Source organism: Aotus nancymaae, unplaced genomic scaffold (genome assembly GCF_030222135.1).
Source record: "Aotus nancymaae isolate 86718 unplaced genomic scaffold, 86718_ANA_hifiasm-v0.15.2.pri h1tg000007l, whole genome shotgun sequence".
NCBI lineage: Eukaryota > Metazoa > Chordata > Mammalia > Primates > Aotidae > Aotus > Aotus nancymaae.
The window spans coordinates 6698460-6716014 of NW_026988418.1; the positions used below are offsets into that span (position 1 = coordinate 6698460).

At 41.2% G+C, this 17555-nt stretch overlaps 1 protein-coding gene and 1 pseudogene across 2 annotated transcripts in view; both read left to right on the top strand.

Annotated features, from left to right (window-relative positions):
* The window catches only part of CFAP57 (cilia and flagella associated protein 57), an 81565-nt gene that overhangs the window by 19528 nt on the left and 44482 nt on the right, over nucleotides 1-17555 (top strand). For both annotated transcript variants that reach the window (XM_064372258.1, XM_064372259.1), the window contains exons 7-11: nucleotides 1742-1881; nucleotides 2662-2827; nucleotides 3565-3678; nucleotides 12648-12860; nucleotides 14815-14988. In XM_064372258.1, the coding sequence (XP_064228328.1) occupies nucleotides 1742-1881; nucleotides 2662-2827; nucleotides 3565-3678; nucleotides 12648-12860; nucleotides 14815-14988 (807 nt within the window). The remainder of the gene's footprint in view (nucleotides 1-1741; nucleotides 1882-2661; nucleotides 2828-3564; nucleotides 3679-12647; nucleotides 12861-14814; nucleotides 14989-17555) is intronic.
* Nucleotides 927-1046, top strand: LOC135273483 (5S ribosomal RNA; annotated as a pseudogene).

Sequence of the window (17555 nt, forward strand, 5' to 3'; positions counted from 1 at the left end):
GCACTGGATACATACCAGGAGTCTGATCCTACAGAGCCATTAAAGAACATGGACAAAGATATTCAACGTAGTATTTGTAGCAATGGAGAGTTGAAGATAATCCACATGTTCATCCCTAGTGGTAATGGAGAAGTAAAGTAGCTGGATGCATACTGTAGAATATAAAACACCAGTTAGAAGCAATAAATTATACATACTGCAACGTAGACAATTCCTTAAAAATACAGTGTTGAGATGAAAGTAAAAAAGTACAGAATGAGATCTGAAGCACAATGTCATTTATAGAAAGATAAAACACATATGTATATAGTCAGTGACATACATGAAATCCATTTGTTGATGCCTACTTATAGTAGTGAGGAACAGAAGTGAAAACTGAGAAAGAAAGTGAAATAAAATAAAATTCGTCTTATATGAATTTATGATCAATCTCCACAAGTCTGCTTCTGAGATGCAAAATAAAGAAAACAAAGATACAGAAATCAAGGAAACAAGAGATAATGTCATCAGATGAGATTTAGGATTGGAAGAAAAAGGTTGGAACGTTTGAAAAGAGAGAATAAATAGTATGAAATACTTATCTTGGATGTTTAGAGTGTGAACTTATTGAAAAATATGGTAGAGTTACCAGGCAGGGTTAAATGCCCACTGGAGGTTTGTGGTCATGCATTTGCAATGAAACCAGTAAGTCTGCTTGTGTGATTCCCCATCATTACGTGACTCCTCAGGCAGAGGGGTAAGAGAGAGCATTCCTTTTGTTTTTAAGACAAGAGAGATCTGAGTGTATAAAAGCTCATAGGAATGTGCTCATAGAGACAGGCAGGTTGAAGATATTGGAGAAAGAAAGGGTAACAGATGGAGAAGAATAACAATAACCTGTGCCTGCCCCCCATCCAGGATAGCATCTCTTTCTTTGAGATAGTAGGGTCTACAGCCATACCACCCTGAATGCACCTGATCTCGTCTGATCTCAGAAGCTAAGCGGGGTTGGGCCTAGTTAGTATTTGGATGGGAGACACTAGGGTACGACTGAGTGGATACAGATAAATTTATAAGTGGCAGAGGGCCAGGATTTGAAAAAAAATTCCATCTTAGCCTTTATCTTGGCTTGTGAACAGACCTAAATATGTACATCTCATTTAATTTCCCAAATGTCACTCCTCATTCAGGTGTTCCAAAAACAATGCCTCTGAAGACAGACATCTGTAACCTACATAACCAGTGCAGTAGGATGCATTTCAATTTAAAATCATCCATCCAACTCTTGTTTGCTACTGGTGATAATTAGTACAGTCTCTCCAGGGAGAAACTTGGTATTACTTATCCAGATCCTTGAAAATCATTCATACAATTTTTCCCAGTTTTCCACTTCTAGAACTGTATGCTAAGGAAATAATCAGAGAGAGACACAAATACTTGTGCAAGGATATTTAGTCTAGTATTATTCCTATAATAAATAACAAAAATTGGAAGCCACTTAAATGTTCCTAGAAGGGTTAGAGGAAGGGTTCCTAAAGATAGAGGAAGGGTTAAATTCAATTCTAAGATATCTGTAGAAGAAAATATTTTACTGCCATTAAAATAATGTTAAAAATAATATTGGCTCAGGAAAATATCTGTAATATTCACACAGTTTAGCCACAGCCTGATTCCTGTGCACCCAGTCTAATTAATGTTTATGGGAACCAATTAGAGCTGATGTTGCTTACTCTGCGGATCTTGTTCTGTATGCTTTCTCTAGGGGGAGGCTGCTCACTTTGAGTATTTGATGTATCCATTACACTCAGCACCCATCACCGGTCTAGCTACCTGCATCCGAAAACCCCTCATAGCCACCTGTTCTCTGGATCGATCCATCCGCATTTGGAATTATGAAACAAAGTAAGGAATGAGAGGCTTGCCTACTTTCATATGCAAGATTCCAGATGTTAATTTGTTTATGTGAATTATTTTAATTACAGTGTTCCAAAATTTAATTACTTAAAAGCTTTCAGTTGGAAAGGAGTTTTTAAAAATCAAGTCAGCCTACCTGTTTCTCACTCTTTCATGGGCTAGAAAACTACTTTGTGGTTTATTTAATGCTTACCACATGCCAGACACTGGGGACATGAAGATAACACCCAGTCTCTCACCTTCTTACATAAACTCCTGTGTCCCTCCAGCTCGCCTATCCCCTTGTTTCCCACAGGAACTGCACTTTGCTTCATGGAGCGCCCCAGACCCTTTCTTCCTCCTCTTTCTCCGAGGACATCACTATCCCAACCACCCCCAGCTCCCTCCTGATTTTGCCTTCTGGCACAGCTTCCCTGGGAATCTCCAACCCTAGAGAGACCCCCAACCCCCACTGTTTCCTTTGTTCTTATGTACAACTTCTGGGGCTTCTGGGGAAAAAAACACTTGGACAATATTCATGAATTTCAGAATCTAAACAGAGCTTTGTCTTCCGTATCGCTAGACAACACCTTGACCAGTCTCCCTGTCTACCATACTCCATGCTGGACATTATCCCCTAATAACCAAAATCTAGAAAAGAGAGGAACCAATAATTGTAAACAGTAGTGTATTTCAAATACTTTGATAACAATATATATCAGATACAGTGGATGACTGGAGGGATTTAGTGAGCTAGGCTTATAATTCAGTAATTGATCTTTTTCACAGCACTCTGGAACTATATAAGGAATACCAAGAAGAGGCATATTCCATCAGTCTTCATCCGTCTGGACACTTTATTGTAGTAGGGTTTGCTGACAAACTACGCCTCATGAATCTACTCGTTGATGATATACGTTCTTTCAAAGAATACTCTGTTAGGGGATCCAGAGAGGTAAAAAATCCGCTGGAGACAAAGTCCAGTTTCTTAGAAAGCCACGGCTGAAAAATCAGGAACTAACGTGATCTGGGGAGGCGGGACCAAAATCTGTCTTGGAGAACTATAGTGGCTTAAAAAGACGGGGAGGGGGAAATCCAGTTCTTTTCCCAGCAACCTTATTGAGTATATGGTTCCATCCCCATTTCTTATGTCTGCCAGAATATTTCACTGAACCTAAAACCTTGTGAGATCCCCCCATGATAAGTCCTGTCTGTAACTGGGGAGCATTAACAAATATTTAAAAAGAAAAGTAATTTCAGAATCAGAATCACAACTAGGAAGGTGAGGTTGGAGATTGGGAGGAGCCAGGGCAAACTAAGCATGAACGGTGGGAGGCAGTAAAGAGCTCAGTAACTTTCCCCAAGATGACTTGCAGAAACAAGGCAATGATTTCAGGAATTACTTCCCCAGCTCTGAAATGTGCTTCTACAGGCAAAATGATTGCTCGTGGTCCAAACGGCTTCATGATTCTTGGGCCTGGCAGCGTCAGCATCTGGCCACTATGAGTTACAGGAATAGTGAAAGTGTCTGAAATTGTCAGCCACCCCTTAGTCTCATTTGTACCTTACCCCCACTCCCACCCCTCACACATAGTCTCAGCCTGAACTCGTTAGGAAAAGCGACTCTTGACTGTAGCTTCTAATTAGACTGCTCACTTCCTGCTTGCTTGCTCTCTTGCTGTCTTTCCCTAGTGTTCCTTTAGCAATGGAGGTCACCTGTTTGCTGCAGTCAATGGAAATGTGATTCACATTTACACCACCACGAACCTAGAGAACATCTTAAGCCTGAAAGGACACACGGGGAAGGTAAGTGAGTGAACAGTGTCTGTTCACAGGGGCACAGGGCCAAGCATCCTGCCAGCCAGTGGGATACAGGTGAACAAAAGAGAGGTGGTTCCTTTCCTCATGGGTTCACTATCTGTTTGGGGAAAGAGACAGTAAAACAAATGCACAGACAAATGTAATTACTAATTGCAGTTCCACTGAAAGAAAAACATGGTGTTGTTATGAGAGAAATAATGGGCCGGGCGCAGTGGCCCACGCCTGTAATCCCAGCACTTTGGGAGGTTGAGGCAGGTGGATCACCTGAGGTCAGGAGTTCAAGACTAGCCTGACCAACATGGAGAAACCCCATCTCTACTAAAAAATTCAAAATTAGCCGAGCATGGTGGTGCATGCCTGTAATCCCAGCTACTCAGGAGGCTGAGGCAGGAGAATCGCTTGAACCCTGGTGGAGGAGGTTGCAATGAGCCAAGATCACACCATTGCACTCCAGCCTGGGCAACAAGAGCAAAACTCCATCTCAAAAAAAAAAAAAAGAAAGAAAGAATGAAGTGGGTGGCATGCTTTAGGTGGCTGTATTTGCAAAGGCTTGGTCCTATAAGAGTGAGTAGGAGTTAATCAGACAAAACTGGTGGGGATAATCATTGTGGATGGGGATCCAAAGACCTGAGATGTGTCAGAGGAAGCTAAAGTCTGTGGGCCTGGAATGTGGAACCAGGATAAACCATGGGGTAAAGAGGGACTGAAAATGGAGAGGTCACAGGGGCCCAAATGCATGGAAACTTGTAGGCCTTGTAAGGATTTTATACTTTATCCTTCTTGTTCCTTGAAATCATTGAAGACTTTCAGGACAGAGAATGATGTGACCAGATTTGCATTTTAAAGGATTATTTTGGCTACAGAGTGAAGACTATTAGAGGGGGCGAGGGTAGAAATGGTAAGGAGGCTATTGTGGATATCTACACCATAGATAATAGTAGTGGTGGTACAGTTAGGGAGAAGTAGATGGATTCAAATGATTTTAGAAAGTAAAATCGTGGTGGCTCATGCCTGTAGTCTGAGCACTTTGGGAAGCTGAGGAGGATCGCTTGCACTCAGGAGTTCGAGACCAGCCTGAGCAACATGGGGAGACCCTGACTCTACAAAAAGTAAAAAATATTAGCCACGTGTGGTGGCACACACCTGTGGTCCCAGTCACTTGGGAGACTGAGGTGGGAGGATCACTTGGGCCAAGGAGATCAAGGATGCAAGGTCCATGATCACACCACTGCACTCCAGCCTGGGTGACAGAGTGAGACCCTGTCTTAAAAAAAAAAAAAAGAACAAAAGAAAATAAATCATTAGGTCCTAGAGTCGTAGATTAGATGTGAGGCATGATTAAGAGGGAGAGGCGTGGAAAGGGTAAGAAGAAGTCAGCAGATGAATTTGGAGGGAAGAGGCCACTGGAAAAGAGAGACATTCTAGGCAGAAGGACTTGTTGGCGATGATGAAATGGAGGCATGAAGTAGGATGCTGCTCTTTGGTTCATATGGCTGGAACACTGGACACAGTTGAATGATGATAAAGAGGGAGTAGGAAAGACTGGCTGCATCGTAGAAGGTAGTGTGTGCCATGCCGAGGAATTGGACTTTAGCCCCTAAGTAACAAGAAACAGTGAAAAGGAAAGGATTTAAGCAAGAAAGTAATGAGATCAGAAAGGTAACTCTCTAAACAGTACTGAGGAATGATTAGAGTGGAAGGAAATTGGAGTGATGGAGAGCAGCTAGGACGTGAAGCTGAAAGTTGGGTTAGGAACTAAACTGTGACTTTAGTAGCGGAGGCAGAGAGAAGAAAGAGAGTAAGTTCCATTTTGGCCATGTTACATTTGATGTGCCCAGAAGTGTGATGTGTGTGTGTGGAGGTCATGAGAGAAGTCAGGGCTGAATATGAAGATTTGGGGAATTAGAGAGTAGAGGATGTCAGAGGCATAGATTAGATCACCAAGGCCGATGTGGAGTCTGAGAAGAACACTGGACAGGAGAGGGGAGACCAACATTTAAGAGACTGGTGAAAGAAGAGGAGCCAATGAAAGACTGAAAATGAAGATACAAGGAGAACTTGGAATCAGATAATTGTCTCAAAGAAGCCAAGGAACTAAACAATTTCTGAACAGTTGAAGTGGTCAGTGGTACTAGATATCAGAGGGAGGTCACGAAAAGTCCAAAACTGACCATTGACTTTAGCAAATAATGGTCATTGAGTATATGGTTCCATCCCCATTTTCTTATGTCCACCAGACTATTTCATTGAACTTCAAACCTTGTGAGATCCCCCCATGATAAGGAAAAGTTAACATGTGTGGGAAGTGAAAGTGCTATGTAAACATAAGCATTTTTGTTTGTTTTTGAGACAGAGTGTCACTCTGTCACCCAGGCTGGAGTGCAGTGGTGCGATCTCGGCTCACTGCAACCTCCACCTCCTGAGTTCAAGCAATTCTCCTGCCTCAGCTTCCCAGGTAACACAGGCATTATTAATGAAAGCTCCTGAGCCTCCTCAGCTTCAACAGTGTAATTAGTCTTCAAGTGACTGTGGAGATGCAAATGAAAGCCCAGAAAGTGATTCTGATGCCCTAGCTCATCAGTTCAGGAAAACAGCCATTGTTTCATCACTTTACAAGTACTTAAAACACTGGTCTCTAATTAGGGGTATGTGTTAGAATTACATGTATAACATTTTTTACAAATACAGATACAGGATGAAGCTAAAGCCATGCATACAGGGACGTTTATAGCTTTAAATACATATACTGCATTGGAAATGAAAAAAAGATACATAAGCATCCATCTCAAGAAGTTAGAAAAAAATAGCAAATTAAATTCAAATAAAATAAAAGGCAGGAAATAATAAAGATAAGAGCAGAAGTAATAAAATAGAAAACATGCAAAAGGTCATCAGAAAAAAATTTGATTCTTTGAAAACGTGAAATGGACAAACCTTTGGCATGACTGATCAAGAAAAAAGTAAAAGTGAGGAGATACCAATAACCAGTAAAAAGGGATATCACTAAAGGTCCTATAGACATTAAAAAGATCTGAAAGGGGGCTGGGCACAGTCACTCACACCTGTAATCTCAGCACTTTGGGAGGCTGAGGCAGGTAGATCAGCTGAGATCAGGACTTTGAGACCAGCCTGGCCAACATGGTGAAACCCCGTCTCTACTAAAAATACAAAAATTAGTTAGGTGTGGTGGTGCATGCCCGTAACCCCAGCTACTCAGGAGGCTGAGGCAGGAGAATCGCTTAAACCTGGGAGATGGAGGTTGCAGTGAGCCGAGATTGCGCCATTACACTCCACCCTGGGCAACAGAGTGAGACCCTGTCTCAAAAAAAAAAAAAAAATCTGAAAAGTTGTTACAAACAACTTTATGCAAATAAAGTTGAATGTATAGATGAAACTGAAAAATTCCTATAAAAATTGAATCTGTAACTTAAAGTCTTTCTACAAAGAAAACTCTAGGCCCAGATCTTATCACTGGAGAATTTTATCAACATTTAAGGAAAAAAAACAAATAACATACTAATCTTGAAAAACACTGTTCTAGAGAATTAGAGAAAGAAGAAATACTTTCCAATTCTGTTCTATGAGGCCAACATAATTGTAATACCAAAAATCTGTCAAAGATACCACAAGAATAAAACTAATAATAAGTTAGTCTTTTTCATGACAATAGATAGAAAAAAGTCCTAAGCAAAACATTATCAGACCAATCCAGCAATATGTTAAAAAGATAATACAACATGACCAAGATGGGATTATTCCAGGAATGCAAAGTTGTTTTAGGTTTTGAAATCAGTTAATGTACTGTACCACATAAACATAAAAGAATAATCAGATGCTTACCTCTGTAAATGCAGATACAATAAAAATTGACAAAAATTTAACATTTATTTGCCAAATAAAATAAATATTCTAAAAATTTTTTGGAACGATTTTTCAACAAATTTTTGTTCTAAAAAATTTTAAGAACAAAGTCTCGTCATATTCATGATGTTTTTAAAAAGCACTTAACAAACTAGAGATAATGGGGAACTTTCTAAGTTTTATATGAGATATTTACAGAAAACCTACAACAAGTAGTATACTTAATCATGAAATTATGAAAGCATCCCTCTGAGATGAGAACAATGTGATGCTTTCTGCGAGCCTTTTACTGAGTCCTAAATCAATGCACTAAAGTAAGAAAAGGAAATATAAGGTACAAAGATTGGAAGTGAAGAAATTAAACTATTACAGACAACATGATTGGGTATGCAGAAAATTCAAAGAATGTTCAGATTAATAAAATTAGTGAATCTAGGAATATTGTTGGAAATAAGTTCTCTATGTTTTAAAAAGTGCATTTTTATGGAATAGTTACAAACAATTAGAAAATGCCATTTGAGAGGTGGGGATGGGGCTGACAAAGGAGCTAAAGATATGGCTGACAGGGTAGGAGTCATGGAGATACCCAAAGGGGTGTCCAGTGGGTTGGGAGACTGGTTATTTATGGGTAGAGTGAGAAAATAAGCAAATATATCAAAGATAATGGGAGGTAGGTCTTTCACAGTTGGAGAAGGGAGTTACAAATATGTAAAGGGGCAGAGGCAACAATGAACCTTGTGGTTGAATTGAAATTGGAGGTATCAATGTGAATTTATGGTTTTTGATACATAGAGATATAGAAAACTACAGATCAATATTCCTCACAAACATAGACTCAAAAATCGTCAATAAAGTATTAACATATTGGATCCAGCAATATATGAAAAGAACTAGACATCACTACCAAATGGGATTTATTCTAGTAATGCAAGGCTGGTTTGTCATTCAGAAAGTATTGTAGTTCACTATATTAACAGGTTAAAGAAGAAAAACCAACTTCAAAAAAATGGACTTCAGATATTTACTAACTTAGTTCCAGTGAAATGTAGAAATTTTACTCTTACATAGCTCCATTCAGTCCTACCCTTTGTTGTACTGTTGTTACCCACGTTACATCTTTGTATGTTACAAACCCAGCAATGCATTGTTAATAATTATTACTTTGTATAATCTTATTATGTCTTTTAAAGAAGCTGAGAGAAAACACTGAGAGCAAGTGTAAATTTCCAAACCTTCTTGCTTACCCTTTTGGTTCTTTTCATTTCTTCTTGTGGATCTGAGTTACATCTGGTGTCATTTTCTTAACCCAGTAAAGCTTTATTCCTACATCACCTTTGTGCTGTTATTGTCAAATAGATTCTATTTATTACATTTCTGCATGTTATAAGCCAAACAATACTCTCTCTATATAGTACTTTTGCATATATATGCAGTTGCTTTTTAAATCAGCTTAGAGAATAAAGAAGGTATAATACGCAATTGTACTATCTCTTCACTACCTGCATAATTACCTCTACTGTGCTTTGGTTTGTTTGATTTTCCTTTTTTGTATGAATTCACATTACCGTCTGGTTACCTGCTTTCAGCATGAAGGACTTGCTGTACTATTTCTTGGAAGGCAGATCTTCTAGTAAAAAATTTTGTAAGATTTTATCTGAGAATATCTTTATGTTCATATTTATCTTCATGTTTAAAATATGAAAATATGGTTTTGCTGGATGTAAGGTTTTTTTCCCTACTCTCAGTACTTTGCATATGTCTCCTACTGCCTTCTGGCCTCCTTTATTTCTGAGAGAAGCTAGATGTTATGTGATTAATCATTTTTCTCTTAGGGCTTTCAATATTTTCTTTTCTTTCTTTTTTATTTTTTTTTGAAACGGAGTCTCGCTCTTTTGCCAGGCTGGAATGCAGTGGCGCGATCTCGGCAAACTGCAACCTCCACCTCCCAGGTTCAAGCAATTCTCCTGCTTCAGCCTCCCGAGTAGCTGGGACTGCAGATGCACACCACCACGCCCAGCTAATTTTTGTATTTTTACTGGAAACGGGGTTTCATTATGTTGGCTAGGATAGTCTTGATCTCTTGATCTCATGATCTGCCCACCTCAGCCTCCCAAAGTGCTGGGATTACTGGTGTGAGCCACTGTGCCCAGCTGGCTTTCAGTATTTTCTTATCATTGGCTTTCAATATTTTGTTTTTGATGTGTCTGGATCTAGATTTCTTTGCATTTATCCTACTTGGAGTTTATTGTACTTCTTGGATGTGTAGGTTTATGTTTTTGAACAAATTTGATATTTTTCAGCATTATGTATTTGAAGATTTTTTCAGTTTTTCTTTCTTCTCCTAGTGCTCCCATTACATACAGTACACATATGTGGGTGCATTTAGTGGTTGCCCACATTTCTCTGAAACTCTGTTGATGTTAGTTTTTCTTAATTATTGTTTCTCTTTGTTCTTCAGATATTGCACAATCTCTGTTGATCTATTTCAAGTTTGCCAGCTTAAATGTACTGTTGAGCCCTTCTAGTGAATTTTTCATTTTGGTTATTGTACTTTTCAACTCCAGAATTTCCACTCGATTTTTAAAATATTTTCTGTCTTCTTATTGATATTCTCTATTTGATGAGACTTGTCATCATACCTTCCTTTAATTATTTAAGCATAGTTTCCTTTAGTTCATTGAACATATTTGTATTAACTACTTTGAAGTCTTTGCAAAATCTACCATCTGGGCCCCTTCAAAGGCAATTTCTATTGCCTGAATGCTTTTTTTCTTTCTTTTTCTTACTGGTCACATTTATTTGTTTGTTTATGTTTCAATTTTTTGTAGGCTGAATATTTTAGACAATATGTTGTAGCTGTTCTGATATGTGCCCCCGCCAGGAGGTAGTTGTTGGTTGGCTGGCTGATTATCTGTTTAGTGACTTGGCTGAGATAATTCTGTAAAGTCTGTCTCCCTGTAGTGTGCAGCCTCTCATATCCTTAAACGCAGATATTTTTCATGTTTTTCTTTTGGCCTGGCTACCGAGGGCTGCCCATGAGTTGCCTAAGCTGCTTATTATTTACAGATTGTACATGAATCCCCTCAGCCAATTAGATGTTTACCTTTTTCTACCAGATTTATGTATGGCTTGGAAACTGATATCATGGTATGGAGAGTTAATGCCATTTGCATCATGTTCAGCCAGAGACTGGTAGTTTGGATGTCCCCTCTCTGCTTGTACATAAGGGGGTACAGCCTTGGGCATGCACGCAGTCTTCCAGCCTGTGAGGGCTGAATATGATTTCATTTTTAAGCCTGACCTCCTAGGAGATGCCTCTGGGTCGGGAGAGCTTACTGCTCAGCGTTTGGTAGGCTGTTGTGTTTGGTAGGCCCTTTGTGCCAGTGAGACTCTGCCCTGTGTTAACAGATCTTTGTGTAGCTTAGGAGATACTTTCAAGTTTTCCCTACGTCCCACTCTGACAGCACCTGAATCAGTACAACCTAGCACATACACAAGGCCTTCCAGCCCCTAGAGTTGTCTGTTATCCCTGAAGAGCTCTTTTTCACTGTCTCTTTCCCATGTTATCTCTGTCAAAATTCCACTGCTCTATATCATTTTGCTTACAGCCTAGAGTTATCAGCCTCCTCTTAATCACTTTCCACTAAGATCTCCATTGTTTTAGAAAGTGTCCATAGGCATGGACTTTTCCATGTTCTATTCCAAATAAAGTCAGTCCCCTCAAGCAGAGCTCCCTGTCTTAGCACCTGACTTTCCCATGGGCAGAACCTTTGCCTCACTGCACTAGAGCTGATGCAGGGACCTGCTTTTCCAGGAGTAACATCCTCACTTCTGTCAGTGACACTTGAGGTGTGTGTATGTGCGTGTATGTGTGTGCGCATGCACGCACCTGCATGTGTGTAAGCCCCTGGTCTTTCTGGCTTGCCCTTCATGACTTAGAACTTTCATCCTATGAGCAAACTGGGTCAGGAATAATTGGGGCACTGTTATTCTCAGTATGTAGAACTTGGAGTGGAGCTTCTTCCAACAAGTGAGGATGGGCGGTGGGGAAGAGAATCTGGGCTCTCTTGGCCACACCTGCTTGGAATAGAGCTTCTGCCACATGGGGCTAGGGTAAGAATAAGAAATCCCAGCAGTTTGCCTTTCTAGACTGAAACCATAGCCCAAGCTATGGGGAGAAGGAATCCCTTGCCTTGGCCACACCTGCCCAGAGTGCACAGCAGTGAAGTTTCTGGAGCTAAGGCCATAACAGAGTAAGTCATGGCTCAAATGCTGCAGACTCTGTTCTTACCAGGATTGAGTAGATTTTCTTGAATAAATGTTTTTCTATTTGCTCTGTTCCCTAAGGACAATTTCTAAAGACATTTTATTTGTTTTAGACAGGATCTCACTCTGTCACTGAGGCCGGAGTGCAATGGTACACTCACAGCTCACTGCCGCCTCAGCCTCTCCAACTCAAGCCATCTTCCTGCCTGAGGTACATGCCACCATGCCCAGCTTATTATTTTTATTTTTATAAAGACAGGGTCTCACTATGTTACCCAGGCTGTTCTCAAACTGCTGGGCTCAAGGGATCCTCCCACCTCAATCCCCCAAACTGTTGGGACTACAGGTGTGAGCCGCTGCACTCAGCCTTCTAGAGACTTTAAATGAGTGTGTTTTTTAAATGATATTTACCATTTAACCTACATTGCTGGAGAGAAAGTCAAATTGAGGTCCTTACTCTTCCATTCCAGAAGTCCACTCTCTCTGGGCTATTTTTGAAGGTTCTGTGAACATATAATTATGTCAAAAACATTTTGAAAAAACAGCAATAATTGGTTGGTTGTAGCCTTAAGAAACCTGTATGATTCAGTCTTTACCGTTCATAAAGTGAAAAAGAAATGGGAGTGTTTCGTCTTCAGTAACTTGCAAGCGTTGTAGAAAACAGAATGTTAGCATTCACAAGAAGCTACATTCTGTGCTGACAGAAGGGCCCACAGCAGGAAAGGACGTTCTGCTCTGTCGAGGGGAGCACCTGAGGAGTCTGCACCCTTTTCCATGTTAGAGGGTGTGTGTGTACCCTCTTCACTGGGTATCTTTGTCTCCTGCAGATTCGCTCAATTGTGTGGAATGCAGATGATAGCAAACTGATTTCTGGTGGCACAGATGGTGCTGTGTATGAATGGAATCTGTCCACAGGAAAGAGAGAGACAGAATGCGTGCTCAAGTCCTGCAGCTACAACTGTGTTACTATCTCCCCCGATGCCAAAATTATCTTTGCTGTTGGAACAGACTACACCCTCAAGGAGATTGCGGATTCTTCGGTGAGTCTGCCCCTGCCCCACCTCTGGGCTGCTGCATGGATCTGCAGGGACAGCCTCCCGTGTTTACAGCAGAAAGTATGCACGAAACGAGGGCCTCCACTTACAGGGCCCCTTCTTTCCAGGATAACGTCAGGCTCCTCATTCCTTTTGGATTAGCTCAATTATCGTTGCTTCCTGAATTTGCTGCCCAGTTTCCTTCCTGACTGGGTGAAATTGTAGATTGTGGGGCTCTTTCTCATTTCCATTTTACTTGCTGTCTGTAACTTCCACCTTCCAGGCATGGAGGTCATGTCATCTCTAAACTGCACTCTTAGCCTTGGTCTGCACTTACTTTCCTGGGGTAAAAACCTAACTACAGCGCGCACTGAGTAACACCAGGGACGAACCGCGGAGACTCTAAGATTATAATGCCATGAGATTATAATGCCAAATTTTCACTGCACCGTTTCTGTTTAGATACACAGATACTTTCCATTGTGCCACAGTTGCCTACAGTATTCAGTATAGTCACGTGCTGTTCAGTTGTAACCTAGGAGCAGTAGGCCCTACCACACAGCCTAGGTGTATAGTAGGCTGTCGCAGCTAGGTTTGTGTAAATACACTCTGATGTTTGCATGACAAAACAGCCTAACCATATATCCCATATCAAGTGATGCATGACTGTGCAGTCAGCTGCTATCACCTAGCCTTGCCAATGTATTCTTTTGAAATCCCCAAACCCTGAAACTGTACAGTTATGTTGGGCTCCAAATAGTGAAGGGAAGAGAGAGGAGCTTAGCAAGGATGCATCACATAAACACGGCGTGTGCGCTCCTCCAGCTGGCTCCTCCAGCTTTTCCTGTGACTGGTGCCTGGGAAAGTGCATAGATACCACGGCAGCAAACCAGCCCAAGCAGGTCTCCCCGTGGTTGGAACACGGCTGAGAGTATGGTGATTCTCCTGTGTACCCCCAAGTATCCCAGTCCTCATTCAATAGCAGCTATCAGTGCTGTGCCAGAATAAAGCCCTTTTAGCTGGCACACTGCATGGTGTACCACGTTCAGTAAATGTGTGCGTAGCTGGGAGAGTGGAGGAGTGCGTGGATGAGCGACGGAATGAAGGGGTGCTCCGAGAGTACAGTAGTCCCCCTTATCCACAGTTTCAGTTACCTGTGGTCAGCCAAGGTCTAAAAACAGGCGAGCACCAAACAGTAAGATATATTGAGAGAGAAACCTCATTCACATAGCTTTCATACAGTATTGTTGTAACTGTTCTATTATTAGCTATTATTCATCTCTTAACTGTGCCTAATTTATAAATTAAACCATATCGTAGTTATGTATGTACAGAAAAAAACGTATATATAGGGCTCTGTACTATCTGTGGTTTCAGGCATCCACTGGAGATCTCAGAACATATCCCTCGAGGAGAAAGGGAGACTAACGTGTAGTTTTGTTTATGTAATGGGCATTAGTAAATGCTTACTGAATACATTTGTGACCAATATCCCATTCTCATTTTGAAATGCACCCAAGCATAGCAGTCAAAGCAGAGACTGGAGCCCACCTAGGTACATGAGTTGAAGCAAGTCCCTTGTCACACAGATGGCCCATCATCTGTAGACTAAGGGTAACAGTTACTGCCTCGGAGGGCTTTGTGAGGATTGAATGAGGTGCAACGTGGAGAAGGCACAGAACGGTGCTTGGCACAGAGTCAGTGCGATATGAGGTCTCTCTTTATTCGTATTACTCCTAACTCATGAAACTGGTCATGCACCAGCAACACAGCAAGAATATCTAGTTTGTGCCTTTTCTGTGCTAGGCACTATTTCAGATGGCAAAAGGAATAGAAAAAGCATTTTTTAAAGACAGGCCGCTAGGGATGCTGTTAGAGGAGAGGGAGGGAGAGAATGGCACCGGGACCCGGGGGGCCACAGCTCAGCCTCTCACACTGAGCAGAGCTACCTGTGTCCCAGATCCTTCGAGAGATACCGGCGTTCGACGTCACCTACACAGCCATTGCCATCTCGCATTCTGGACGCATGATGTTTGTGGGCACCTCGGTGGGAACCATTCGTGCCATGAGGTACCCTCTGCCCCTGCAGAAGGAATTCAATGAGTACCAGGCCCATGCTGGTCCTGTCACCAAGGTGAGCAGGGCCCTGTCCCTAGGAACCCAGTCCCACACCTGCCTGTCACATGCCTGCTTCATCCCTCGAACTTCCCAGTGGCTTTTCTGTGTCCTTACTCTCTCTTCTTGTTTATTCACCATCGTTCATTGAATCAACATCTGTTGACTACGAATAAGCTCTTTGTTTAAACTTCTTCCAGGAATTTGGCCTAGGAAATCATTAGAGACACACCTAAAAATGTATGTATGGCATTTTCGCCACAATATCCTGCATACTAAGGGGCCGTTTGGTGGATGCCGTAGGTGCCATGAGTGTGGGCTGCACTTGACCACAGCTGCCTCCTTCTCCAGAAAATGACCCCAGGCTGAAAGGAGCCATAGCCCAGAAGATTAGCCCCTACCGCTCCCTGAGGTTACAAAAGGCCACCCCGGGGCAATACCATGAGCACACATTTGTAAATTGTCCTTCCACTGCCCCTTCTCATAAAGTCGTGTCTATGTTCACAACAGTCAAAATGTGGAAGCAACCAAGTATCTATCGACAGATAAATGGATAAGTAAAATATGGGATGTCTATACAATGGAACCGTATCCTGCCTAAAAAGGAAGGAAATTCTGCAGTGTGATACCACACAGATGGACCTTGAGGATGTTATGCTAAATTAAACAAGGCCCACCACAAAAAGACAAATACGGTGTGATTCCACTTTTAGGAGATACTTAGAGCAGTCAGAATCACAAAGACGGAACAGTGTTGGCAGGGGCCGTGAGGAGGGAGGAATGGGGAATGATCATTTCGTGGGTACAGAGTTCGGGTTTTACAAAACAAAAGGGTTATGAGGGTGGTTGGTGGTGATGGTTGCACAACATTACAGATGCATTTAATAACACTGAACTGTACACTTGAAAATGGTTAAGATAGCAGATTTTACAGAATGTGTATTTTACCACGATCTTAAAAATGAAATAAAAAAGAATGATCTTGCATGCGAAATGGTCGCCAAGAAATCATAGCCAATAGTAAATTAAAGGTTATTCATAGTCTAAAAAAAAGTAATATCTGTACCTACACTGACCCGCTGAAAAACAGGCACTGGGAAAATGTGTGTCTCCTCTTCCTTACTCCCTCTTTCCACAGATTGAATGACACAGCACCTGAGGTTTTTAATTATGTCTCAAACCCTGTAGTGACTTACCTACAACACTAGCAGTATTAAGAAGAGATTTTCCGTTATAAAACAGAACATTCCTGTATCAAGCCTGGGCCTTGGGTCCAGAGGAAATTCCTACAACATATTCCCCCTCTTCCCATCAGATCTACCAAGTTTTGTGGATGAGGTATTTATTTTTCTGATTATAAAAACAATGCATATTTATTTTAGAAATAAAAATCCTCATAACAGCATCATCATTATTTTGATGCGTTTCCTTCTACATTTCCATGTGGGTGTGTTTTAAACAAACTGAAGCTCTTACTGTGAGGCCACTCTCATGACCTACTTTTTTTTTAACTTCACGCTACTGTAAGCATTTATCCATACAATTAAATATTCCTCAAAAGCATGATTTTAGTAGCTATACAAATATCCTATCATATGGTGGACTGTAACTTACTAACTCTTCTCTTGCAATTAGGCATTTAAATTATCTTATGATCTATAATGAACAGCCCAGTTTACAAATTTATATGCACCTCTCTGATTCTTTCCTAAGACTAAATTCCTAGAGAAGGAGAGAATTCCTTAATGCAAGAGTATTACCGTTTTCAAGATTCTTGACACATACTGCTGATTGTAAGAAGACATTTTTCATAGTTAACTCTTTTAACTTGTTACGTTGAAATCCTTATAGATTTCAGAGGAAATTTTAAAGATGGTACAGAGGTCCTATGTATCCTTCACTCAGTTTCCCTCAATAATTACATCTTATAGAACTGTAGCAAAATATCAAACCAGAAAATTCACACTGGTACACCGTGTACATCTAGTTCTGTGTTATTCCTCACATGCATAGTTTGTGTAACCACCACTAAAATCACAATATAGAGCCATTCTGTCACCACAGAGATCTCCATGTTACCCTTTTTAGGGTGCAGTGGCTCACACCTGTAATCCCAGCGCTTTGGGAGGCCAAGGCAGGCAAATCACTTGAGGTCAGGAGTTCGAGACTAGCCTGGCCAACACAGTGAAACCCCCATCTCTACTAAAAATACAAAAATTAGCCGGCCATGGTGCTGCACACCTGTAATCCCAGCTACTCGAGAGGCTGAGGCAGGAGAATTGCTTGAACCTGAGAGGCAGAGGTTGCAGTGAGCTGGGAGATCGTGCCACTGCACTCCAGCCTGGGCAACACAGTGAGACTCTATCTCAAAAAAAAAAAAAATGAAAAGTTATTTCTTCTATCTAACGTTTGTACCTGTTAACCAATCTCTGTTTATCATCCCACCCACCCATACACTCATCCCTGGTATCTTTCATGCCACTCTACCTCCATGAGGTCAACATTTTTTAGCTCCCACATATGAATGAGAATATACAATATTTTTTTTCTGTACCTAATTTATTTCACATAACTTCTGGATGGAAG